This window comes from Budorcas taxicolor, chromosome 1, assembly GCF_023091745.1.
Source record: "Budorcas taxicolor isolate Tak-1 chromosome 1, Takin1.1, whole genome shotgun sequence".
In the NCBI taxonomy this organism is placed as follows: domain Eukaryota; kingdom Metazoa; phylum Chordata; class Mammalia; order Artiodactyla; family Bovidae; genus Budorcas; species Budorcas taxicolor.
Window position 1 is genome coordinate 45,277,750 of NC_068910.1, and position 27,223 is coordinate 45,304,972.

The window sequence follows — 27,223 nt, forward strand, 5'->3', positions numbered from 1 at the left end:
GGGGCCTCATCCTTGTTCACGAGGTTTGGAGGTGGGAAGTAGATGTTTTGAAAAAAAAGGAAGTCAAGAGAATGAACACTCACGTGTCTGCCTAATAGGGGTTGTTTTTCTTGCAGAAAGAGGTCAAGCATCAGCCATTTCTGGCCCCACCTTGACCAGGCGCTTCAGAAGGGGCGTCGGTGCCGGCAGCACCGCTCATCAACAGGCACCAGCTGGCCATTCCTAGCCCTGGGGGTGGAGGCAATAAAATCAGAGTCAACAGTGATTACGGCCTCGGTTTTAGTCATCATGTTGACTTTTAGATATTACCTTGACATGAATGGAGGATATAGATGTTGTGTTGATCAAAGGGCCACACCCCATGTAGATGGGAGAAGCCCAGCAGTGCCAGGGGCGCTGCCATGGGTGACGGGTGCTCTGGCCCCTTGTGGCCTGAAGTCACGCCTGTGACGGGGGAGGAGCGTCTGCAGCGGGGATGGGGCCAGAAAGGGGTGCGGCTGCCACGGGCACAGAGGCAGCCCCTCACTCTCTCCTGGTGGTGACCAGCCTTGTCTCCTTAGATGGAGCGCAACTCCCCCTTGATATTTAGGAAGAATGCTTAAAGGTGTTTAGATTCTTGGTTGAAGCCCTGGCGTGGGCAGTGGACGGTCTCCTACGTGTGGTTTAGTGGACGGTTTACTTCAGCCTTTTGTTTTCTGAGCTCTGGGTTTTTCCTTCCTGCCACAGTGAAGACCCATCCCCGAGTCGCATCTCATGAGACTCGGGACTCATGGAAGGAGCTGGTGGACAGGGAGGCTTCTTTGGTGCGGCCCCTTGTGGGCGGGTGCTGTTACCCCTGTGTCCTCCCCCATCCTTGCCTTGCCCCCCGGCCTGAACCCTGAGCTGGGGGTGTTACTGCCCATTAAAGATGAGGACTGAGAGATCATGCCACGGCCTTGGCTGGTTCCAGACTCCTTGGGTCTCGTGTCCCCAGGAACCTGAGTGACCTGTGAACTCCACAGGGGGTTCCTGACCTCAACAAACTCGTGCTGCAGGAGGAGAGCCCCTTGCCCATCGTCTGCCATCAGGCTTCCAGACTGGAAGGGCATACCCTTCCTCCCAGGCCTGTGTCCAGAGCAAGAGGCAGCTACTTCCTGTGCACCTCTTGTCCAGGAAGTGCCTTCTGCAGACCAGATGCTCTGGGTCACTTGGATGGCCTGGACAACTGGGTCAGTGTCCTGGCAGCATTGTGGAAGTGTTGGTGCTGTGGGCTGATGGTGACAGATCAGACTGGCGACCTCTCTCTTCTGATACAGCCCAGGATCGTGTTGTAGCAGAGCCTGAATGATTTCCTCCTACACTTCAGTTTGCAGGATAACATCACACCCAGAGATCTAGTTACTACAATGAGTGTTGCCTTTAAAAAAGGAACTCCATTTTTTACAAGAAACTTGGTCATTAGTCCTCTGATTTGGGAGTCACTGTACTAGTTTTACATCATTACTTGCCAAGATACAAAATGCTCTTTTCCCTTTCTTACACAGAATTGGCGTCACCTTTGACTTTTCTGTCCTGCCATTTGGGGCCATCCCTGTGATGTCCCTTGCCTCTGATATGGCCACGATGCACATTACATGATGTGATGTTCCAGAAGTATTCATCATGGTTTTTATATATATTATCTCTTCATGATTAGTCATGGCTTGTTTTTGATCTTATGGACGCTGGTTCTTTTTGTTTCGATACCCTCCTCTCTTACAGACGCCATCTGCATTCTGACTTTAGCCCACACGGTGGGGCCCACTGCTCTGGGCCCGAGTGGCCAGGGCTAAGGCATGGTCCACCTCAGCAGGCCTCGCCCCACCGCTCTGCTGTCCCCCTTGTGCATGTCCTCGAGGCCTGCCAGAGCCCAGAGCTCTTATTCTCCACTCTCATGTCTGGGCGTGTCCACATTACATCCATTCAACTCGGCGGCCTTTTAAGCATCTGTTATTGCTTTTCTCATTATCCAGCAAAGGAGACATGGCTTATCTTAGCCTTTCCTGTGCCCGGATGATTCCTGAACAGTTTGACTCCCCGCTGCAGGTGCTGAGTGGCACTTTGCTGCCAGCGTTAGGTTTGCCGTTCTTTACGTTTCCCTCCGTTGGGGATGCCCCCTCCGTTGGGCATGCCCCCTCCAGCAGTTTGCCTGTCACTAGTTTTCTTTTCCAAGTTTTAGTGACTCAGGTGCTCGTGCTTTGCCAATTAACTTCCCCACCACATTTTCCACACTTTCTTGTTCTTGTGCCCTTTAGAAGCCTTTCTTTGAAACATACTCAAATGGATTTCTGTGCTTTTTATTAACTCTTAAACTTTCCAGAATTTTAAGCAACTTTTAAAAATCTTGATTCAATTTGTGCTTAAAGGTCAGGGTAGGGTAACCATGGTGTGTTCTAGAGCTGGACTCCTTGGTTTAGAGAGATTTAGGCAAAGCAGAAAAAAATCTGGGCCAGGTGGGACAGGACAAAATTTCAGCCTCACCTAGCATTTCCAAAATACAGGCAAACCTTCACAGGATGGAAGTGTGATTCGTTGGAGTCAGAATCTCAAAACAGCATGGGCGAACCCTGTGGATAGTGGGGTGATGTTCTAGGTGGTCCAAAAGCAGCCCAGAGCTGGCATGTTATCAAGCAGGAGCCGAGCAGCTCAGGCCCACAGTGCGGGCCCTGGAGCCAGGACTGGGTGCAGACCCCCTCTGAACTGTGCAACCTCGGGCAGGATTTTAACTTCCCTGTGTCTCATGTTTAAAATGTTGATAACAGTGTGCCTCATAGGGCAGTTACGAGGAACAAATAGTGTATGTACCTTGTATGGAATGTAAGGAAGCCTGAGCCCCACTGCCCGCGGAAAACAATGTATACAGAGTGTGTTCGCCCTACACTGAGGCCCAGACGCCCACAGAGGTGTCTGTTCTTCTCACTTAGTGATTTCACGTGGATTTTTGGGTAAGTGTTCAGGATCACTTAATTTGGGGAAAATATCAGCACCTGCTGTGTAACCTAAGTGTTGCTTGTTGTTCAGTCCCTCGGTCTGACTCTGCCGCCCCGTGGACTGCAGCACACCAGGCCGCCCCGCCCTTCACCATCTCCCGGAGTTCGCTCAGATTCACGTCCATTGAGTCAGTGATGCCATCCAACCAGCTCATCCTCTGCTCCCCTCTGCCTTTTGCCCTCAATCTTTTCCCAGTATTGGGGTCTTTTCCACTAAGTCAGCTGTTCACATCAAGTGGCCAGTGGTCACTGTTAATTAAGTTACAAGTGGGTGACAGATTGTAATAGACATTAAATGTTATGTCAGCAAAGCAGGAGGAAAAAAGAGGTTTTGACATAGAAGCACAGTTAGAAATGCAGGAAACGGGGAGGAGCAGGGATGTCAGTAGCCGAGACGCCCATGCAGCTGGCACAGAGGAGCATGTGTGAAGCACAAGGACTTGGACGCTGCCTGAGCCCCACTGCCTGCGGGAAACAGTCTATACGGAGTGTGTTTGCCCTACGTGGAGGCCCGGGCACCCACGGAGGCGTCTGTTAAGACTTCTCCCTTAGTGATTTCATACGGATTTTGGGTAAGTGGTCACTTAACCAAGGATCACTTAACTTGAAGAAAATATTGGTGGAGTGGGAAAGGAGCCCAGCAGAGAGCAGCTCTGATGAGGGCTTTTCGTTCCTAACGTTTCCCAAACCCAGGGAGGTGGGGCAGACTCTCCCTGGTGGCACTTCGCCATCTTCGCAACCAGTGCCTTGCCACCACCTGTGGAACCCCAAGGCCCGCAGCCCTGGCAGGTCTAGAGTGATGAAAAGCTCTGATCGCCTGTGGCTGATAACGCGTGTGGCTCGGGTTCCTGGCTGCAGCAGCATCAGCGCCGCGCACACCCAGGGCGGCTGAGAACCAGGCCTCAGGCTTCTGTGAGCCCCCGCTCTCACCTGGAAGATGTTATCTGTGAGGTTTCTGTTTGAAATGGCTTTAGCTCCTGGGAATTTTGCTCTGAAATTCAAATATGCAGAGAACACAGGCTCAAAATATGACTTTTTAAAAATTCTATTACACTACAGCTGATTTACAATATTGTGTTAGTTTCAAGGGTACAGCCACAGATTCTTTTCCATTATAGGTTATTGTAAGATATTGAATGTAGTTCCCTGTCCCATACAGTAAATTCTTGTTGTCTTTTTTTATATATAGTGATGTGTATCTATTAATCCCATACTCCGAATTTATCCATCTCACCCACCTTACCCTTTGGTAACCATGTTTTGTTTTGTTCTTAATGTTATTGAAGTGTAGTTAATTTACAATGTTAGTTCCTGGTGTACAGCAGAGTGATTCAGTTGTATATATATTCTTTTTCATGTTCCTTTCCATTATGGTTTATCACAAGATATTACTGAATACAGTTTCCTGTGGTATACAGTAGGTTCTCATTAGTTATCTACTTTATACACAGTAGAGTGTATAAGTCCATGCCAATCTCACAGTTCATGCCACTCCATCCCCTTAGAATCTGTAACTTTGTTCTCTGCATCTGTCCGTTTCTGCTTTGCAGATAGGTTCATCTGTACAGTTTTTCTGGATTCCACATAGAATCCATATTATACAACTTTTTTCTATTTCTGACTTATTCTGTATGACGGTCTCCAGGCGTATCTCCATCTCTGCAAATGGCACTGTTTTGTTCCTTTTAAGGCTGAGTAATACCCTCTTGTGCATACGTACCACATCTTTATCCACCCCTGTAGATGACATTTAGGTTGCTTCCATGTCCTGGCTATTTTAAGAAGTGCTGCAGTGAACATTGGGGTGTATCTATCTTTTTGAATTATGGTTTTTTCCAGGTATATGCCCCGGGGGCAGGACTTCTGGGTCACATGGTAGTTCTGTTTTTAGTTTGAGGAACTTCCATACTGTTCTACGTAGTGGTAGTAGGAATGTAAATTGGTACAAACTGTAGGAGGGTTTCCTTTTCTCCATATCCTCTCCAGCATTTCTTGTTTGTAGATTTTTTTTTTTTATGATGGCCATTCTGACTGGTGTCAGGTGATACTTCACTGTAGTTTTGATCTGCATTTCTCTAACAATTAGTGATGGTGAGCATCTTTTCATGTGTCTATTGGTCATCTGTATGTCTTCTTTGGAGAAATATTTGCAAATGAAGCAACCAACAAGGATTAATATTCAGAACACACAAACAGCTCATGCAACTCAGTATCAAAAAAACCAAACAACCCAATGAAAAAAATGGGCCTAAATAGCCATTTCTCCGAAGAAGACACCCTCACTTTTAACCTATGTGTCTTTCGTTCTAAAGTGGGTCTCCTGGAGGCAGCATGCTGTAGGTTCTCATTTTATTATTCAGTCCGTCACTCCGTGTCTTTTGATCAAGCATTTAGCCCACTGATATATGAGTATTTACTGATAGGTCTGTATTTACTGACATTTTAAATTTCTTTTTTGTTCTTTTCTTCCTTTTGTGGCTTGATAATTTTCTTTCGTATTATGCTTGATTTCTTAATGATTTTTGAGAGTTGTGGTTACCCTGGTTTTCAAATTTATTAACTCAAGTTTATTATTATAACAGTAATTATTATATCTGCTTGACTGACAGTCATGCGCACTCTTTGCTCTACATTCTAAAAGATGTACATTTTCCTACTCCCCTCCTCATTTTGTGATTCATCAGAATCACAGAAAATCACAAAATCACATCTCGTAGTTGATATTTGTGTGTGTGTGAAAATGATTATGTGCTGGCATATATTATTGATCTTCAATCCTTTTATGTATCTGCCTTTCTTAATGTGACTTTCCCTTTCCTATAGGTTCTTGCTTTTTTCTATCTAGAGACCTCCTTTCAGTTTTTGCTTATCTGAGAAATTCTTTCCATCTCCTTCTATTCTAAATGATAATCCTTCTGAATAGTGTCCTAGGTTGCAGATTTTTCCCTTTCGGGACTTTGTAGGCCAGAGAGTGGTAAGACGCATTCAGCGCTTCTGCAGAGCAATCAGCTGGTAGCCTTAGGGGGATTCCCTTGTAACTGACTTTTTCTCTTGCTGCCTTTAGAATCCTGTTTAACTTTTGGCATTTTAATTATGACACGTCTTGGTGTGGGTCTCTGTGGATTCATCCTGTTTGGGGTTATATTTCTTTCACCTATGGATACATTTTTCCTTCTTCACTCTTTTGAGCCGTAATTTCTTCAAATACATTTTTGATCTACTTTTCCCTTTCTCCTCCTCCTGAAATTCCTATAATGCATAGGTTGGCATGCTTTAGTATTATCTTATATACCTAATATGTTTCATTTTTTTCTTCTGTCTTTCTGTCTGCTGTTTTGATTGGGTGATTTCTGTTACAGGTCACTTAATGGTTCTTCTGAATTACTTAGTTTGCTGGTTTTTCACCTTGGCAATTGAGTTGTCTGCTTTTGACTGGCTCTTCCTTATGGTTTCCAGTTCCTTGTTACAGGGATCTGCATTTCTATTGATGGCCTTCTTAATCACTTCAGCATTTTTACACCTCCCTTTGGAACTTGGGGCCTGCCAGACTGGAAGGGCCTGTTTGCTCTTTCAGGGGATTCTCTTAGGCAGGAGTGGTTCCTCTACTTACATGTATTTCTTTTTCTCTATAAATTTAGGAGAAACCATGATGTACTATAGTCCTGAAAGACTGTTTTTATGTGGGCACACCCCTCTGTAGAACTATGTCACTCCAGTATTTCTGGTGCAAAGGCTGTATTTGCTGTGGACACCAGCCATGTGTTTGGCTCAGGCTGTGCTGGCCACTGTCCCCTTGGGTGGGGGCGGTGCCGTGATGATCACGGCCTCCTCTTTGCTCGGTGCTGGTCACTGCCCCATTGGGGGTTAGGGGTTGCTCCCCAGTTGTTGGAGTAGAAGCCCCCAGACCCGGGTCTAAGCTGCAGTGAGAGGGAGGTGGGACTGCAGCGCTCCTGCTGGGATAGGCAACTCTGAGACGCTGCCCGCCACCCACGATGCACAGCCACAAAACTGACCTCGTCTCCACTGCAAGAGGTTGCGCGTCAGCTCCACCTGCCTTTGGCATGCGCACACTTGTGCTCTGGACCACACCACCAAAGCAAGTCCCCTCCTCGGGTGTGTCCGCCAAAGCCCGAGTTTCAGTACCAGGCACATAACAGCAGGCGCATGTCTTGGGCTGGGAAGCATGGGGCTGTGGCTGCTGTCAGTTTCAGCTCCTCTCTCTCTGCTGGCGGCCAGTGCACTCTCCTCGTGGGCAAAGTCCAGGCCCCTGCAGCCTCTGTCCTGGCACAGGAGGTTCGTCTTTCGCAGCTCCCTCCCTTGGGGCACAGGCCCCACCTGGATTCTCCCTGCCCCGGTTTTTGCCTTTAGTCTTACCAGGTTAACTGGGGATCTTTCTTTCAGCGCCGGGTATTTGAGATACCCAGCTGCTCTCAGCTGGTGTTCTGTGAAAACTGTTCCAGTTTTAAGTGTAGTTTTGATGTATTTGTGGGCGGAGTGGACTCTGCGTTCTTCTACTTCACCACTTCAATCACCTCCTTCCAAAAGATTTATGTAGACATTAGTTTTCTTTTTTAAGTCAAACTGACACTTATGTTCCCCAGGGTCAGCTCGTGCAGTTACTGAACTTGTGGCCACCACACCTCACAGGGTGGGGGAGCTGGGTTTGGACCGTCTTGGTTTCCAGCAGGGACCCAGCTGCTTTTGGGCGTCTTTCCATCCTCCTCTTCCCCCAGCTCTACCTGCAGAGCTCCCTTCCCTTGGCCAGAGCCAACCCTGAAGGCCTGAGGGGCTGGACCCAGGTCTGCACTGGTACCAGGCCAGGTCACCATCTGGACTCGGAAGCCCTGGCACTCGACGTGCAGCCCGTATCACAGCGTGTACTCACTGGTACCGGACATGTGGCTGGGTTCAGAAAATGATGCTAACTTCAGGAAGACGGGTGTATCTCACCCATGCTGCTCTCCCGGAGGCTGCGCTGTCCTCTCTTGGGCTGCTGCTGGAAGTGTGCTGGGGGCTCCCCCACAGGTAGTTCCAGAGCAGCAACTGGGGATGCAGCTGCTGGAGGCCCCGGGGAGTCAGGAGAGGAGAGCTGGACATTCCACAGAGAACGGAGAGCCCAAGAGCCCGAGTACAGTCCAGGAGTTACAGGAGACGTGTCCTCTGGGAGGAGCCAGGCTGAGGGGCAAAGCCAAGGCTGCAGGGTGAGAGAGAAAAGGGGGACTTGAGCCTTAGCCCTCAGTCTTCGGGAAGCCCCTCGAGTGGCATGTTTCTGGTCCCCTGTTCTAAACACGGCTCAGGCTGCCTTTGGAGACGGGTGGGGATTCTGGGAGGTGGTTTCAGGGCAGGAGGGGCAACAGTCCTAAGGTGGGAGGAGGCGGTCTGCTTGGCAGGCGGAGGCCACAGGACCTGACGGGGAGGGACAGGGAGCCATCTGTGATGATGTCCCAAGTTTGGGGCTGCGCGGGGAAGACTGGGAGAGAGCTAGCGGCAGGGCACGGGGAGGTGCTGCTCGTTGGAGGGAATTCTCTCTAGGGCTCAGACAAAGCTCACCTTTGTGAAAAAGTGGTGCATGTCAGAAGGCCTGCTCTCTCCTTTCCTTTTTTCAAGGAATGGCAGACCCTTGCTTAGTCTGCCCTGACTCTTAACTACATGATCTCAAGCTAGTGACACGGGCAGAGGAGACAGGTGCGTGCTTGTCAGGCTGGACAGCAAGCGCAGGCAGAGCTGTGGGCAACCGAGGCCCCAGTCCTGCTCCTCCTGCCCGCGCCATCCCCTACCTTAACTGCCGAGTGGCTTCCTTCCAGGCAGTGCTTCTCCACCCCAGCTGCACGGGAAAATCACCCAGGGAGCCTTCCATTAAATCAGAACGGAGGGAGCAGGGGAGGTGCTCGGCCCTGAGACAGCCTGCAGCATACTGGGGAGAGGAACGCGCAGGGTCCTTCTGGGGGAAGGGGTAACAGAGCAGCTGCCACCAAACTGGAAACCGGTAGGGTGTCGTCAGCTGACTTCCTGAGTCAGGTGAAGAGAAGGGTCCCAAGAGTGACTGCGGGCTCAGCGAGGGAGTCTCTGCAGCCACGAGTCTGGGAGGGGAAGGCCGTGTCTGTGGAGGTGCGGAGCAGGGCAGGTCTCAGACAGCGCTTCTCTACTTCTCCGTAGGGAAAAGGGATCCTGTCACTCACCTTGTCTCAGGTTAAGGTGCACATCTGGCCAACACACTTAGCGAGTTGGTTCCTGTTAAGAGGCAGACCTCCGAGATACTGTGGGTTTGGTTTCAGACCACTGCAGTTAAAGCAAGTTGTGAATTTTTCTCTTTCTCCTGTATATAAAAGTAATGTTTATACTGTAGCATAGTCTATTAAGTGTGTAATTGCATTATGTTTTAAAAAAACAATGTACATAACCTTAAAAAATAATGCTGTTCAAGAAATGCCACCAATAGAATTGTTCGTTCAACACAGGACTGCCCACAAACCTTCAGTTTGTAAAAAAAATACCTACGAAGCACAGTAAAGGGTCTGCCTGTATAATCATTGCTAATAATGATGCCAAAAATCAGTCTGTGCTTTTTAAAGAAAGAATAATTTGGAACATGAGTGTTTTAATGACTCATGAGTTGAGGAAAATTTCATTTGCTCTTCATTCTGATGCTTCTTAATGGGAAAGAAGTCAGCATTATTATCCTGCTTATATTTTTAAAGGTTTTGATGCTAAAGTCCTCAAAGAAGCCAGCTATTTTTTTTTTTAAGGGAATAAGGTTGCTCCTTCCCACCCCACCCTCTTCAGCAGGGCAGCTGAAGCGCCCTCAACCAAAGAGCTGAGCTGTGGGAGGCAGCCTGGGGTCCACCCCAGCACCCTCAGCACAGATTGTGGTCTGGACCTGCCCAGTGATCCAGTTTGCTTTCTGGTAAAAGATGGCAGACCACAAATCAGACTGCCAGGCCTAGGTTTGTCCGTGGAGGAACTTGGAGGGCCTGGTAAAAGTTCAAGAGAGTCCTGGCTCCCTCTACAAACCAGCATGATGGCATTTTATCATCTCAGGGAGGGACCAAGAGTCTGCATTTAACAAGGTCCAGGGACCATAGCACCAGATAATCACCAAGGTTCCTTCAGATCAGAACTTTCATGCTTCTAGAGTTAGTTCTGCTAAAGCCTCCCATTTTGCTGGAAGGCGAGGAGGATGTGGGCAGTTTCATTACGAGTTCCATGACCGCACACTGTGAGGCAATGCAGACCTGTGAGCAGTGGAAAGCAACTGGGTGACCCAGGGCCAGATGGCCTCCAACCCCATCTCTCAGGTAGCAGCCGTGGAGACCTGCCCCGATTGTGCGGGAAAGGTTGGTGCATTGCTCACTGACCTCACATGCGGTTTCACTCTTCACCTCGGGCAGGCAGGCTGTGGCAGTTTGTTCCCTCTTAGGTTTTTCTTTAGGGTCTTAAGGTCTGGTCCTGCTCTCTGCTCAGCATAGCCAGCTGGGGGTGTGGAAGACAAGGGGGAGACAGGCTGAGCCCCAGCTCCTCACCCACTGTGGGCAATGTGCCCTTTGGGGATCACAAAGCTCCATGAGACAGATGGAGCCCTGTGGGACCCAGGGTGGGAAGGGGGGATCAGGGGAGGGTTGGCCCAACCCAGAGGCCAAGGGGATGGAGAGTCCTGGCTGAGGTCCCTACCTTTGATTCCAGCCATGCAGTCCAGTGCAGACCCCTGCCCTTAGGAGCTGCCCTCAGCGGGGCCGGCACTGCAGGTGGGAGTCATCCAGCCTGGTGGGTTCAGAGTCTCATCTCCAGAATTAGGTCACTTGGAGCAGGGTCGTTCACGGGAGAGGGCCTATCTACAGCCACACACAGATGGAGGGGGGCTGTCTGCACCTCGGGGCTGTCTGAACCTCAGAGGCACCTTTAAATCAAAATTCATTTGATCAAAACCCATTGTGGCTATTTCCCTGGCGGTCCAGTGGTTAAGACTTCGCCTTCCAGTGCAGGGCATGCAGGTTCGATCCCTGGTCAGGGACCTAAGGTCACATGCCTTTTGGCCAAAAACCCACAACATAGAAACAGAAGCAATATTGTAACAAACTCAATAAAGACTTAAAAAAAAAACCTCATTATGATTTTCCTTTCCATGTGGAGGAGGACTCCTGGCTGTATGATTCTGTGAGAAACCAGGGAACATTTTATCCTCATCAGTTTAGATTTCAACTTCTGATGGCTGCTTGTCAAATTCTGTCCCCCAACCCCTTTTTCTCTCTCATGAAAAGACGTCTGAAAAGGTCTCCTAAACCCAGGGCGAGAGGGACGAGGACCGGCTGGAGTGAAGGGGGCCTCCTGAGTCCCTGGAGATCTAGAGCGGCCTTCAGAGCCGGGCAGGAGGCGCAGACTCTGGCTTGCAGCCTGCAGAGGGGTCTCCTCCCCGAACGCGGAGGGACTGCGTCCTGTCCAGCCGTGTGGCCCTTGGGGCTCCCAGGAGGGCAGCCAGGGACCCGGCCCTAGCCGTGCTGGTGCTCAGAGTTGTGTTTGCTCCATAAGTAAATAGCTGTTATCAAAAATCTGTGTGTGTGCGTGAAGTCAAATTCCAAAGGCGTAATTGATTCAGTCAACAGTGCAGAGCTGTACTCACGTGTTCCAGCGCCCATGGCAGAGGTGGTGGCGCCCCAGGACTGGAGCTGGAGCGCTCCCTCGTCACAGGCCGTGGTCCTAGGTGCGGGCCCCTTCCTCTGAGCCTTCACAGGATGTCCCCAATGCTCCTGGATGTGGCTGTTGGGACAGATGGGTGGTGAGACGTCCGCTCTTCTGGGGCCTCTGCTCTGGGCCAGGGACTTCAGGGGCGGTAACCCCAGCATCAGCCTGCAGGGTGTGCACCTCTCACCCACAGAGCGGGTGTGACAGGAGGCTTAGCGGTCACACTTCCGAGGTCACTTGGTGTGCAGGGGCAGAGCAAGGACTTGGCCCCAGATCAGGCCCCAGCACCCAGCCCTGTGGTTTCCCGCCTTCTACTGGAGGTCCAGGGAGGAAGAGGTGCCAGCTGCTTCTCACTTCAGCGTCTGTAAACCCCCACCAAGCTGGGTGCACTCAGCACATTCCACCCACACCCACCGCTTCCCGCTCCTCTGGGTCAGAAACAGGCTCAGGACCCGCAGGCAGCCTCGGGCCCCATCAGTGGACCCGGCTCCTCGGTTCCAAGTGCGCATCCCCGGACCTCAAGGAGCAGCGCCAGGCGTCTCCCAGAGCATGCCGGGGGCGCCCCTGAGGTGCTTCCACCCAGGCTCGCGTGGCTCAGCGCGTCCTGTGTTCTCTCAACAGCAGATGAAGCTCACCGCGGAGAACCTGAAAGAGGAATGCAGGGAAGGCGGGAAGGAGACGGTGCCCTGAGGGCTGGCCGACCCGCTTCCAGGCTCCTGCCTGAGCTCCACGCCCACTCCAGCCGCCTGACCTCGCTCCGGAGCCTCGCATATGGACTGACCACCAGCTCCCCACGCTACCCTCATGGTGACGGCTGGCCGACGGGGGTGGCATCAGCCGAGCCCCCGCTGAGTGACGGGCGTTTCCACACTCCTGGCTCTGTCCTGCAATAAGTTCACAAACCCTTCATCGACGGAAACTGCCCACCGAGCTATTAAAGGCCACGTGCACGTCTGACGCCTCCTTCCGTGTGTGTAGACAGAGCAGCCTCTCTGCTCTGGGCCCGGTCGTGGAATGGGGGGCCCTGAGGGGAGCCAAGGGCCGGGCCTACCTGGAGGCTGGGCCCCCCTAGAGCCTGCGGAAGCCCCCGGATGCTCGGGACACACCTGCATGGGGGCGGGGGTCCCCTGGCCGTGCCCGAGGGGCTGCGGCGCTCTCACAGGCGTAGCGGCCCCCAGCCTGCCTGGGACACCTGGCCTGGCCTCCTTTCCCACCAATGGCTGCTCAAACCACCCCAGGGCCCAGCCCGCCCTGCCCCAGGGGGCCCGCAGAGCTGGGTGTCACGGCCAGCAGGACCTTCCTGTGGGAAGCTGCAGGCACTGCAGCCTGTTGGTCGGGGAAGACAGGGAGGGTGGGCGGTCTCAACCAGTCTCCCTTGTTGTGGGCCCAGCCCCTCGATCCCCTCCTTCTCATCAAGGCAGGGTGCCCACAGCAGACCCGCTTCACACAGGTTTTCAGAAGCCTGACTCTCTTGTCTGCCATGTGTGGCTGTTCTGGGGGTTCTGCCAGCCCACCTTTACCAGTGTGGACACCTGTGGTCAGCCTTGCCCTGCCCACCCTGGTCTCAGCCCCCTCCACGGCACAAGTACTCCCTGGTGGATACTTTCTAGAACATGCTCCCGGCTCAGAACACCAGGGACTGACAGCTTCCACTGTAGTGGGTGCCAGTCCCAGGTGAGGCGCCCGTGTTTCCTGGGAAAGGAGGAAGTTCAGGTGGGTCCTTGGACCCGACTCCGTCTCCCCCAGAGTAGGCTTTGGGGACAGTCACACAAGCACAGTTTGGGGGGCAGTGGGTTCTGGGCATGGACACCATGGGCTCATCTCCTGCCCGTGGGCTCCTAGCTGCTCCTGGCAGATCCCCTCCCCACCCCGCATCAGCGCAGACCCAGGTTCCCTGCGCGCCTGACTGTCCTTCCCAGAAGCCGCCCTGCCCTTCCTCAGCCTGACCTGGCAGAACCCCATCACTCAGCCAGCACTAAGGCAGTCCTCGGGGAGCAGGGGACCCGGGGGTCAGCCTGGAAGCACAGGACGTACCTCCACTGGGGTGCGTTCCTGGGCTGCGGAGAGGACGGATGTGGGAGCCGCTCAAGTGGTGTCCACGGGGGCTGGCAGGAAGCGGACCCACGTGGGCCCGCCAGGCCCCCGGAACTCATCTGTCCTGTGCCCAGAGAGGGCGGCATCTGGCTCCTGGCAGGTGCCCGGGAGCAGGGCTGGAACAAACCACAGTGTCCCTACCAAGTTATGGTCTTGTCACCGTAACTGACCTGAGACAGACCCGGTGATGCTGTCCCGCAGCACACTGGGCTCGTGTGTGTGAAGCGGATGAACCCTCAGCCCCCGAGGCCACTGTCTCCTCCCGTCCTCTCCCAGTGGGGCCCCACCCCAGCCTCAGATCCAGCCCTCCGCCCCGCGGTCCTCGTGCTCCCCCAACCCGGCTCTGCTGCTTCCAGCCCCCGTGGTGACCCACAGGTCGTCACCCATGTGCCCCAGTCCTCCCCAGCACCCACTGTTGAGAGCCTCCTCCCGCTTCTCCTAGCCCGCGTCTTCCCACAGGGCTGACAGGAGCTGAGGCATCGCCCGCCTGAAACAGGGAAGACCCCCCGAGTTGGAGCCCGAGCCACGGAAGAAAAGGCGCAGAAAGAGATGGTGCCAGGAGGTGACACAACAGTGGGTCCGGACCAAGCAGGGACCAGGCGGACAGGAAGCAGAGCCCCCGTGTGCGCAGCCCCCTCGGCTCTCGGAGGGCGTGCGAGGCCCTGTCCACGCGGTGGTGACCTGGGGTCTCCGGACCCCAGCCAGGTCACCAGACGGCTCTGTGTGGGCAGGTCCCTGGGGAGGAGCCCGGACATGGAGATGACGCCATCCACGCCCTGCTGGGAGGGTCCCAGCCAGATGAGGCGTGCACAGCCGCCCAGAGGCCCCTGGGAGACCAGGCAGAGCCCACCACAGCCTCTCCCGACTGCCACCCTACCCCCCGCCTCCCTCAGGCGTGAGATATAGACTCACTGAGTCTACACACTGCCTGTGGGCCCTGGCCGGATTCACTGCTCAGCCCAGCCGTCCTCTCACGCCACCAGCAGCACACTCAGTTCTGTGCCACTGACATACGCTGGGGCCGCTGGGTGGGGGCTGGGCCAACATTCCCCCGCCATGGGCGCCCCCATGCTCTCCATGGTCAGGCCTGGGTGGGGTGGGGGGCAGGCAGTGGCCCGGTCCCTCCTCCTGGTGGCCACACTCACTCACTCCCCTCCAGCAGCTCCAAAACAGAACGAAGATCTGAGAACAAACCTTTATCCTCTGGTTTTAGGCTCGAAACCAGCAGCAAACAGTTAGGCACACTGAGCCCTCCCCTGAAGCTGGCAGCCTGGAGCCCCTGCCATCCCCGGTATGCCCCCCGAGCTCCAGTTTCCTCCTCCCGTCTGTGTTTATAGATGAAGCTGGGGCACAGGGACCTCAGTGACCTCCCCGACCTCAGCAGCCGTGGCCAGGACGGTGCACAGCCCAGCTCTCTCCTCAGTCCTGACCCCAAGCTCCAGCCCCACTTCCGGCAGGAAACGAGCAACGAGAACAGGAACCCTGGGCTCCAGACGCCTCCTGACCCGGTTTAACTCACAGCCCCACAAGGACAGCAACGGTGAGCTGCTCATTGCCTACTCCAATGTGCAGGAGTAGGCACTGGGGGAGGGTGGGCCCGCTGCTCATCCCAGCTTTCTAAGAGTCAAGTCAGGAGGCCTAGCAAGTGAGGAGCCCCAGCCAGGGCCGGCACTTGGGGGTTAGTGTGGTCGGCATCGGCAGCTGGGCCTCAGCCTTTAGCTGCAGACCCCCCAAGAAAACCCACCCCTGATCAGAGCGACGCTTGGTGCCACCACCCAGGCCTGAGGAACGGGGTTTCAGCAGTTTGGCCTGGGATTCTCCGACCAAAGAGACTTTCCGTTCGCGTTCCGCCGCTGGATGACCCACACTGCCCACGACCCCTCAGGAGCCCCTGGCTATCTGGGCGGGTCAGAGGCGGAGCTGCATCCTGCAGGAGGGAGGGGGTGCTGGGCTCCTTGCTCAGGGGTCTGTGAACCTTAGCCACCAGGAAGAGGGACGGTGGTGTTTTTCCTTGAGCTGCAGCACAGATCACGTGGACCACATGTGGCCTCGTCTCCAGACCTTCCTGTGTGCTGGTGAACTCCCTCGGGGACAGGAAGACACGGCTCCTGCCACTACCCATCACCTCCTGTGGGAGGACGCGGGGAAGGCACAGCCAGCCAAGTCCAGGTCTGCGGACGCTCCAGGGGGAGCACGACAACCCCGCCCCCAGCACAGGCACAGGCCTGCATGGCCAGCCCAGGGTGTGAAGACGGGCATTCGCTCAGTACCAGGAAAAGCACGGTGTAGACAGCTCCACGCCGCCCTTTACATAGCTGTCTGGCTATAAACATGGAAAACAAGGGCTTCCACCCTAAGGGGGGCTGACGAGCCAATGACAGTGGCCACTGCCCCTCCAACCCCAGAACACAACTCCAAAACAAGGCGCTGCGTTCTCAGCACCACAGGCTCCCGGGCCCAGGCCCACTCCTCAGCCGTCTGCTCCCAGATGGCGGGGCCCAGGGGAGCCTTAGCCGATGGAACCCCCAGGACGTGTTGTGAGACCAGGTCTCCTCCAGCGTCTAGATCCTTCTCTTCACGAGGGTGACGTGCTCCCCTCAGGGCCAGACGTGCCACCGAATTTGGGGCAATTCGGGAATGAGAGAGGCGACGAGATGCACAGAAATCTGCTGTGTAAGAGCTCTAGCGCGGTTCACAGTGGACCCCATAGCCCAGAGGTTTAATAGGGCTTGGCCTAGCCTTCTGGAAGGTCAGAGGTCAACCACCGTCTCATCTGTTCCCGTGTAGGAGGCGCCCCAGGGGCGGGCTCCGGGGTGAGATCAGTGTCGTGCCCAATGGCAGACCCCGGGTCCCCACGGCCGGCCTGCCCCTCCCTTTCTGGGGGCGCTCAGAGTAACGCCCACACGCTCGCTGTTGCACCCCGCCCCGCGCTAGCTCTGCTCGCCTTGGGCACACCCCAGTGCCGGCTGCGGCCTCGGCGCTCACCTGCTGCTCCCGGCTCTGCGGCCTCCACTCCTGGCGTCCTCAGGCTTCCTCAGCCCCACACGGGAGGCGGCCCCCGGGCTTCTGTCTCTAGCCTTGGCTGCTCTCTGTGGGCCTCTGCTCTCGCCAAAGCCTCCCATCCTCGCGGCTGAGACCCCCTCCTTCATACCTGCAGAATACAGACCTAACCCCTCGGCCCGGTGCATAGCCTGCAGGGCTCAGGGCAAAATGAATGCACAGGCCCTCTTAAAAAGTGTCAAGACTCTCAAGACAACTAAGAGCAGAGCATTAAACCCAGACAGGGCCTTTCTGATAAGCAGGGCTCCTGGAGTGACAGTGGGACGCTGACTCCGCCTTCTTCCCACCGCCCCCGCCACTACCGGTATTCCAGCCAGAAACACTCCTTCTAGCCGTGCCCCCAGGTCCTCCGATTCTTCCAGGTCCCCAATCCACAATTTCTGGAGTCCCTGTGAAGGGATAAAGCAGTCAAGGAGAACAATGGGTTGTTGTTCTCTCCCCCGTGGCACACACAGGAACCCTGGGCTCAAATCCTGCCCAGCTCCTCTTCTGCACTCCCCAACCTCCTCCCCTCTGCCTCCCGCACCTCCTCCCCAACTCCCCCGTCCCTGGAACTCTCAGGAGGACCTCACAGCAGCGCCCTGAGACCATGGGCGTCTGGTGCTAACTGAAAGCCCTGTTTCTTCCCCAAGGGCATCATGAACTCACAAGGACCAAGATTCTGGTTTGTTCCTCTTCGTGCTTGCCAACCTTTAGCACTCTGCTGGGAGAGAGATGTCCAGAGTACAAGTGACTCCCCAGCAGTCACTATGTGCCTGGCTTCTATTAGCTCCAGAAAGACCAGATCCCACCATCCCCTTCTCAACTATCCCTCGCCAGGCCCACAACTCTGAGGGACCCAATCCATGCTGGAGGGCAGAAGGGGCCTGAAGTGTGGCGTATCCTGCTGCACAAGGAGTGAGCGAGCACCAGAATCTGTGGCCTGTGCTTGAGCGCCAGTCAGTACAATTTTCAGGTAGAAAGTCACCTGAAGCTGGAGACTGACCGGCACTGAGAACTGGCACGAAGCTGGGCCGAGCTCACGCTCCCCGGGCAGGCTGGGAAGAACCTCAGTGGACTGCTTAGAAGCTGGGCCGAGCTCACGCTCCCCGGGCAGGGTGGGAAGAACCTCAGTGGACTGCTCAGAAGCTGGGCTGAGCTCACGCTCCCCGGGCAGGCTGGGAAGAACCTCAGTGGACTGCTTAGAAGCTGGGCCGAGCTCACGCTCCCCGGGCAGGCTGGGAAGAGCCTCAGTGGACTGCTTAGAAGCTGGGCCGAGCTCACGCTCCCCGGGCAGGCTGGGAAGAGCCTCAGTGGACTGCTTAGAAGCTGGGCCGAGCTCACGCTCCCTGGGCAGGGTGGGAAGAGCCTCAGTGGACTGCTTAGAAGGGCACTGCCTCCATCGCGGTCAAGTCAGTCCTAAAAGACCCCTCTGGATCTGTCCTAACACTTGAAAAGCAAGACCCAAACCAGAACAACTCCAGATAACCCCATGCCAGAATGAAACCCAGCACCTTTTACATGAGTACAAAATCCAGCACTCAACAAAGTGAAATTCACAGTGATTAGCGCTACAATAAAAAAGCTAGAACTCTATACCTATGAAAATATCCTTCACAAGTGAAGTAAAAATACGTTTTCAGACAAGCAAAAGCTATCAGCAGACCTGTAATACTAAAAATTTAAAGTTCTACAGGCAGAAGGAAAATACCAAAAGCAGATTTTTATAAGAAAATGAAAAGTGATGGAAACAACAAAGATTTTGGTAATAAGACTTTCCCCCTGTTTCATCTCTTAAAAAGGAAACTGCCTAAAACAAGCTCATGTGTGCAAATATAAAAATAAAATGACAACAAAAGAAGAGGAAAAAAATGGAAGTGTAGAGCTGTAACATGTTCTATAAGGAGCATTAAGGTAGATTCCATTTGTAAAAACTCAGTCTACCTTAAAAAAAAAATACAGACGCACACACACCCCCACTCCTACAGCAACCACTAAAAAAACTAAGGCATACAGCCAATTAGCCAATAAAAAGTGCTAGTTAAACCAAAAGACAGTAAATAAGAGAAAAACAAAGAACAGATGAGACAAGTAGAAAGCAATTAGAAAGAAGATAGATTTACACTCAACTATGGAAATGGCAGCCCACTCCAGTCCTCTTGCCTGGAAAATCCCATGGACGGAGGAGCCTGGTGGGCTACAGTCCATGGGGTCGCGAAGAGTTGGACACGACCGAGCGACTTCACTTTCATGCTATTACACTAAAGCTGCTGCTGCTGCTGAGTCGCTTCAGTCGTGTCTGATTCTTAGCAACCCCATGGACTGCAGCCCACCAGGCTCCCCGTCCCTGGGATCCTCCAGGCAAGAGTACTTAAGCTAACCGGTCTGAATAAATCGGGGGGCCCCAACCTTTTTGGCACCAGGGACCAGTTTCGTGGAAGACAATTTTTCCAAAGACTGGCGAGGGGGCTGAGAGGGATGGTTTGATGATGATTCTCGTAAGGAGCATGCAACACAGATCCTGTGAGTGCAGTCCGCAGCAGAGTTCACACTTCTACGAGCAGCTCAGGCCGCCACTGATCTGACAAGAGGCAGAGCTCAGGAGGCAGCGTGAGCGGTGGGGCGGCTGTAAGTACAGCAAACGCACTTGCTCGCTCGCCACTCACCTGCTGTGCGGCCTTTCTCCTAAAGGACCACAGACTGGTACCCATCTGTGGCCCAGGGTTTGGGGACCTCTACTCTAAATCAAAGGCAAAGACTTGCAGACTGGACAAAAAAGCAAGACCCAACTACATGCTTTCTGTAAAAAGACTGCCCCAAAACCCCAAAATTCTCATTTTAAATATAAAGATACAGATAGAGTTAAAAGTAAAATATACTCCCATAAGTTAAAAAAAAAAAAAGAGAGAGAATGGCTCTATCATTATCACACAAAGCAGACTCCAGGATAAAGAATTATTCACTAGGGATAAAGGGGAACACTTTCTAATGATGAAAGGGATCAATTCATCAAGAAGACAGCAATCTTCAATCTAACAACAGGGCTTCAAAATTTGTAACTTGAAACTGGTAGAATTACAAGGAGAAACGGGCAAATCCACCACTGCAGTTGGATGTCAACACTCCTGACTCAGTAATTTACATGGGGCAGAAAATCAGTAAGGATACAGAAGACGTGAATACCATTATCAACCAACTTGATTACTGACATGCACAGAACATACAGGACACTGTGTCAACAGCAGGACTTCTCAAGCACTCATGTAAGCATTCACCATTACGTGTCCATCTCACGTAAGACAGGCCATTAGTGGGGCCATAAAACAAATTTCAGTAAATGTAAAAAAGGTACACAAAGGACAACTTCTGACTAAAACAGAATTAAACTAGAAATTAGCGACAGGAACTTTATATGGAAAATCCTCAAATATTTGGGAATTAAACACCTTTTAAAACATGCCATGATTTAGCTTTTAGAAGGATCACTCACAATGCTGAATGGAGAAGAGAGACAAGGACAAAATTGGCGAAACTCTTTAAGAGGCAAGTAATGATGGTGTCATGGACCAGAATGATAGAGTGGTGGCAGTGAGGTGTCAACATTTGGATGAGTAAGATGTGCTGATGGACTAGATGCTGAGATCAGACAGTGAGTGTTGACACCAAGACATCTGACTTGTGCAGAACAAATGAAGGTTCAAAATTGTCTTTTGCGAGATGGGAAGCATTAGCAGGGTGAAGATTTGAGGGGGATTAGGAAGGCATTCAGAACTTGTACAAATTGAGGTGCTTATCAGACGCATCCAAGGAGAGAAATCAAATGGGTAATTGGAATCTGGCGTTCCTGTGAGAGATGTGGGCTAAATGTATTTCGGGCTTTCTGTCAGCACAAAGACTGAATGGGATCATTAAGAGACTGTGTAGATATAAAAAAGATCCAGAATTGAATCCTGTGGTACTCCAGGTTTAGCAGCCGGGAGACTGTGGAGCTAGCGGACTGAAGAGCAGCAAGGGAGAAGTCGGATCCTGAGCAATGCAAAGTTTGCAAGGACGAGTGCTCATTAAACGCTAACGTGGGACTGGAACTCACCACTGATCAGGGTCTGTCTGGCTGAGGCTGGGCTGGGAGTTGAGGATAAAGGGAGAATGTGCTGAAGGGTGCAAGGTTTCTTTTTGGGTTTATGGTTGCCCAACTCTGCGAATTTACTAAAATCTACTGAACTGTACAATGTAAATAGGTGGATTATGTGGCACGTGGATTAGATCTCAAAGCTGCTTCTAAAATTTGACTGTTCGGTTTAGCGCAGGGAGACCACTGCTGACCTTGAGCAGAGCAGTTTTGGTGGGGTGAGAGCAGCGCTGCCTGGCTGGAAGGGCTCAGAGAGAAGAAATGGAGGGAGAAAAGGACAACAGCTAGAGGGAGAACAGAAACACTTAAAGGAGGGGGATAAAATCGTGTTTGTTTTGTGTGCCGTTAGGAACGATCCAATGGAAAAGCAAAGATTGATGGTGCAAGGCGAAGAAGAATGGCAAGGTGCTCAGGCCCGTCTCCCTGACGCCTGTGCCGTCTGCACGGGCAAGAGGCGGGGCTGCCTCGGAATCACACCAGAAGAAGGGCAGGGCAGGTGGACAGAACAGGGCGCGCGAATACCCGGCAAGGCAGAAGAGAGACGGGGGCGTGGGGCACTGAAACTGCTTTGGTTTACTTATCAGGAGGATGGTGACTGGCTGAGTGAGGAAGGCAGATAATTGGGGAAATGCAGTTTAATAGCAGACGGTCCTGACACCCACCTGAGACTTGTGGTCACGAGTTTAAAGTGAGAACAGGCGCAACTGCGTTTTTCCCAGGCACATCTGGCGAAGCCGGCGCGCACACAGCACGTAGAGCGTCGGTCTAACCCAGGCCAGGGCTACACACGGCTGCGCTCATGAGAAGAAACAGAACGTGGGACAGTTTATATTGCTGAACACCAATATGCCACTTTATTGTCTGGACTTTGTTTTTTCCCATGTATCACATACCTGTCAATGTTTATACAATGCGGAAAACCAACCAGCAGTGGAAGCAACCAGCCAAAATCAGCTGACAATTCTGTACCCTCTTAACACACATCGATTCTAACTTGGAAGGGACAGCTTTGATTCAGTCTCACGGCTATTCTTAAAATCGGTGTCAAGATTGTCACAACTTTAAATACAGATAGAATTGCCAGAAGTACATAATTTTATATATATATATATAATGTATATATATATATACACACACACACATACAGAAAAATACAAGACTAATTGTTTTTCCACAATATTTAATTTACACACTACTGTAACTCTGCAACTTCTGAAGACAGGTTAAGGGGTACAAGAAACTTTAGAGCAAGTAAGTCGTTTGGTCCAATATTATCTTAACATAATGGTTATTTGCTCCCTCCCTTTTATGTGACAACATACTATGACATACAACACAGGCACAGTCATTCACTGATGAACAAGGAGTAAGACGCCACTCAGACTGACATCTGTCTACCCAGAGGGCCAACCAACCACACACGACTAATAAGGCTATGATACAGCTATGCAGCATAAATGGTCAACACTGCTGATCCTAAAAGTGAGCACCATATATACATCTGAATATAAAAAACGATCGAAAACCAAACACATATGGGTTAGTTAAAAGGTGCCATTCCAAGGCTATACATAATCACAGGAAAAAGTATTTACATTACTTGGAAAACAGCTGCAACAAAGAGTTTATTGCCAATGCCCTTTATAAACTTCTCTCCGACATTTAATACAGATGTTACGCTCACTAGCTATGTGAACCACACATCTTATTTCTGGCCCTTTGTAAGATCCCTGCTCAATAAATTTCAAGCAAATATGTTCTATGGCTTCACCCACACATCTATTCTCATAGCTTTCAATTATAAATATCACAATGAACTAGAGCTGTAGCTTAAAATGTTATCTAGTCTAGGTCTAGAAAGTAAAATAGGTATTTTGAGTATCATCTTTACTTAGGTTAGTAAGCATACTGTGAGATTCAGAGCTCTGAGTAAAATACATGAATCCTAAAGTAGCAGAGTCGGTGTACACGCGGAGAAACCGTGACCAGTGGAATGTGGTCCTTCGCTGCTCTGCCCACTACAGACCAGACGGCCGTCACTCAGACAGGACGGGACGCTGGGGAGCGTGAGAAAGCCAGAGGGACCGGCCACATCCTATAACCAATGTCACTAAGCGTTGCTTTTAAGACCCTCTGGGCACAGCAACAAAAAGTAGCATCTGGCCCCTTCCCAAACTGAGACTGTGTCCTACAAGATAAAAGCCACAGAAGATGATTATCTGGTCAAGAGTAGTCTTGTACAGGAGTAGTTTTAAAGCAAGAGTTCTTTGATTATTGTTTTGGCAGGAAGGTAAGGTAAAAAACACTTCCAGCAAAAAACAAAAACAAAAAACAAAGCAGGCTTTGTGCATTTTTGTTGGCTGTGTATTTAACCTTTTTAATCTTTTTAATCAGCCAATTCCCATAGGTAGTTGAGCTAAAGGACATAAAAGAATGGAAGTTACCAACAGACAACCTAATTATCAAAGTCCTAAAAATCAAATACCCGATTTTTTTTTTAATGGGGTTTTGACTTTGCCAACACCTTTGCTTCCATGTTACTTAGGCCCCAGCGTTCCTTCTACCTACATGGTTGTCCAGGAAGCCTGGGGCACGCCCTCCGCAAGAGAATTTACACCAAGCATCCTTTTGTTCTGTTAGACAGACGCACACTCTAGAAGTCGAGTTAAGACATCTTCAGTTCACTTTATCACATTAAAAAATGAGATTGTCTGCTTGTGACTGACCACTACGGAGGAAGCTGCCTTATAAATCTATGTACTTTCTCACCTAGTACAAAACAAGAACATCTTTTTCAGTTAAATTTTAAGAGCCCAAACTTTTCACACTATAGCTTAAGACAAACAGGTGTGGGTTATGCTGAAATCATGGTTTTATGGTTTTCGGTGCAGACGCTTGCTGCACTCTGCTCCGCACAGGTGCCCTGGAGGCTGGGCACCCCACGCTCGCGGGCTCCAGGCCTATCGGCATCACAAGGTTATTGCTTTGGTTCTGTCTCAGACACCAGAGTATGCCTCAGAGCACGGAGTTTCCATGTCACTGAAGGTCAGGGCGGGAATTTAGATTTTTCACAAGGAAAAGCATTTTCTCAAGTGCAGAACATCAAATTTCTAAGTGCTCCATAGATATTAGGTTCCAAATATACATTTTAATTTAGTCCTGATCATCCACATTAAGATTATAAATGTAAAAATGACACGCGACTTTTCGGCTGGAAAAGAAAAGCAGTGTCTAGCAGCATGCACAAAGACCATGCATTTGTCACGTCGTCAGGCGCACAAACGAGAAAGTAATAAATCACTGCCCACTTTGAGAGAGGAAACCGAAAGGGGACCAGTGGAGTGAGCCGCTCTTGGCCGCTCTGAGCAGGAGGCGCGCCGAGCTCAGATGACATGGCAGCAGCTGGCCTGGCTGGAGGCGCACAGCAGCCCCTCCTTGGGGTTCCGCTGGATGTTCACAGAGATGGTCTTTTCGCACAGAGGTAGCTGGAGCACGTTGTTTTTCAGGTTCCTGCTCTTTATCCGGTCCAACTCCGCGGTGGTGTCCACCACGTGGTCGGAGAAGAACTTCATGCCGCCCCCGGCCGGGGCGGGCGCCGCGCCGCCGGCGGAGCCGATGCACATCTTCCAGGCGGACTTCTCCTGCACCTTCACGCTGGAGAAGGACAGGCCACTCTGCGGGTCAAGAATGTACTTGGCGCTGCCGTGCAGCTGCGAGCCGAGGCAGAGGCCCATGAGTTTGAGGCTCTCCACCAGCTCCCCGGCGCCGCGCGCGGCCAGCTGCGTGGACGTGGACGAGCCGGGCCCGGCGCAGCGGCGCGCACTGCCCGACGTGCCGCCCGGGGCGCCGCCCGAGCCGCTCGCAGGGCCGCCGCCGCCGGCGCTGTGCTCGCTAGGGCTGGCCTTGTCCGCGCCCCCGCCACCGCGGCTCGGCTTGCTCTGGCCGCCACCGTCGCCCTCGCTGCCCGGGGGCCCCTCGCTGCTGTCCCGGCGGTGCCAGGAGTATGTGAAGCCGCTGTCCTTGTCCAGCCGCCGGCGGCTCTCCGAGTCGTCGTCGCTGGTCTCCGAGCTGCTGCAGCTGGAGCCGCGGCCCTGACTTTTCCGGCGGTGGTAGCGCTTGTGCACCGTGCCCGGGGAGGCGATGTTCATCTTGAGGCGGCTCAGCTTGGGCGGCAGGTTCTCGTCCATGTCGAACTCGTCATCGGACTCCCCCTCCTCGAAGATCTGGTTGAGCACCGGCGCGCTCTTGCGGGACGTCAGCCGGTTGGTCACGGACGGCTTGCGGCGCAGCACCACCTGGGTCGAGAGGGACATGGGCTTCTTGTCCTCCTCGTCCTCCTCCTCGTCCTCCTCCACCCGGAACAGGCACTTCCGCCCACTGGCCGCGGGCTTCAGGCCGGCCGGTGGCCCCGAGGACAGCGCGGGCCCGGCCAGCTCGGGGAGGTCCTCCTTCTTGGCCGAGTCACACAGGCCTTTGCCCCTGTGCCCGTTGAGGACGCTGTCGGCGGCCCGGGCAGGAGACTGAGGGACAGTCGCGTGGGACAAAGGAGTGGCCGTGAGGTCATCCTCAAGGTCCTGGGGCACGTCGATTTTGGTTGGCCAGGACTGCCTACGTAACAGGTTGAAAAAAAAGGAAAAGCTATGTAATAACAAGTAGACTTGACTCAAGGACCTTATATATAAAACACTGGGAGGAAAGCCACAGACATAAAGAAAACGAAAGCCACAAAAAGAAACAGCAGCCCTGCAAACCCACTCAGCACCCTGAAAGCATCAGAAGGACACTAGAGGGTACATGTACTCACACGGGGCTCGGCTTCTGGCTTAGTGACCGAATGAAAGCTTCAACACAGCTGTCAGAAAGGGCGCAAACGCCTCTTCTATATATACGGTCTATACCACAAGCCTTTTTAGAAATACAAGGGAGTTATCGCCAGAGTCAAACCTGAACACAGGTTTGGCTCCTTCTGGTCTTAGATCACCATCTTTGTAGGTATATTACTGCTAATAAACTCACCTGCAATTTCTAGTCCTCCAGATTTTACAGGGTGGTGTGAAAAGTTGGTGTGTAAAAAAAATAAAAGTTTAACGGATTTAAACTACTGATGAGAAAAGTCAGTGGATACTGGCACATATAAATCCCTTCACCAGTTAAATTATGCGCCCCATAAGCTCCTTCTCTGTCTGTCTTCTCCTTCTCTATCTATACATATATTTTAATGACCACACAGGAGTTCTGCACAGCAAAATCTACTGTTATTTGAACTTTGATTTTACTCCCAATCCAGAGTCACCCAAGTAGTAAGAATACTGCTTGGTAGCCCAAGGACAGCTTTTGAAAGTGAGGTCTCCAGCCTCTTTTGAATAAACACCTGGAACTCTCCACTGCCCTCTCTGCCCAGGAGAGCAGGAGGCATCGGAGACACTGACAGCCACAGCCAGACGGACGCTTGCACGTCCCACCAACCGTGTTATCCCGACATAAAACCCAGTCCAATCTGCAGCTTTAAAAAACCCACAGGAGTTCCTGCCGACCTCTCTTCCCCAACTCAGAGCTTCCTCCTCTCTCTCAAGGATGGAGGGGGCCTGTTTGCTGCTCACGGCTCGGTAGTTTACAGAAGCTGAGTGTTCAATGTTTTTGAAGTCAAGCAGCATCTCTGGACAAGTCCTCTGTCCTCACGACACAACTGTGCCAACTCCAGGCGAGCCTTGGGCCCTGGGAAATGGCACCCAACATTCCTTTCAGGATATATTCCTCAAAGAGCAACCACTCAAACTGTCACCCTGGCAAACACTGGGGTAGGCCTGTGGTGGGAGGCACGTCAGACCCCCCAGCGCCGCAGCCAGGCCACTCGAGGGGGGCGGGGCAAAGACTGGAGGGGATTCTCTCCTCCCCCCCCCAACAGAACCCACCCAGAAACAAGAGGGAAAGCCCTGCAGCTGTACCGGCCACTCCACCACCACTTCTGAGCCAATGGTTCTTATTTACATGAGTTATCAGATGGTTAAATAGCTCACATCTACTAAGAACATATCTGGGTCCGATGCTGTGCTAGACTAAATAAGCATGACACTGTGAGAAAATCACAGCTTATCTTAACAAGAGACAAGAAAGCTTGCTAACAAGAATTGTAAACGAGCTGCACTGATGGCATAGTTCACACGGACAGGGTCGGCTCCTGGACGACCTCTCAAGGCTCTTGTGCAGACAGAGGGCCCGCGTTTCCAGCCTGGACCCTCTCCTGGCAGGCTTTCCCTGGCTGGACCCAGGGACCCAC

General features: G+C 52.3%; 2 protein-coding genes across 3 annotated transcripts in view; one reads left to right on the forward strand and one right to left on the reverse strand.

Moving 5' to 3' along the window:
• The window catches only part of ANO10 (anoctamin 10), a 220,132-nt gene extending 207,491 nt beyond the window's left edge, over positions 1 to 12,641 (forward strand). Inside the window, exon 13 of the mRNA XM_052636788.1 lies at positions 12,306 to 12,641. Coding sequence (XP_052492748.1) covers positions 12,306 to 12,374 — 69 coding nt within the window. The 3' untranslated portion in view covers positions 12,375 to 12,641. The remainder of the gene's footprint in view (positions 1 to 12,305) is intronic.
• Positions 12,642 to 21,785: 9,144 nt separating this feature from the next.
• SNRK (SNF related kinase) overlaps positions 21,786 to 27,223 on the reverse strand; it is a 68,601-nt gene continuing 63,163 nt past the window's right edge. For both annotated transcript variants that reach the window (XM_052640575.1, XM_052640571.1), the window contains one exon: positions 21,786 to 25,554. In XM_052640575.1, the coding sequence (XP_052496535.1) occupies positions 24,330 to 25,554 (1,225 nt within the window). In that variant the 3' untranslated portion in view covers positions 21,786 to 24,329. The remainder of the gene's footprint in view (positions 25,555 to 27,223) is intronic.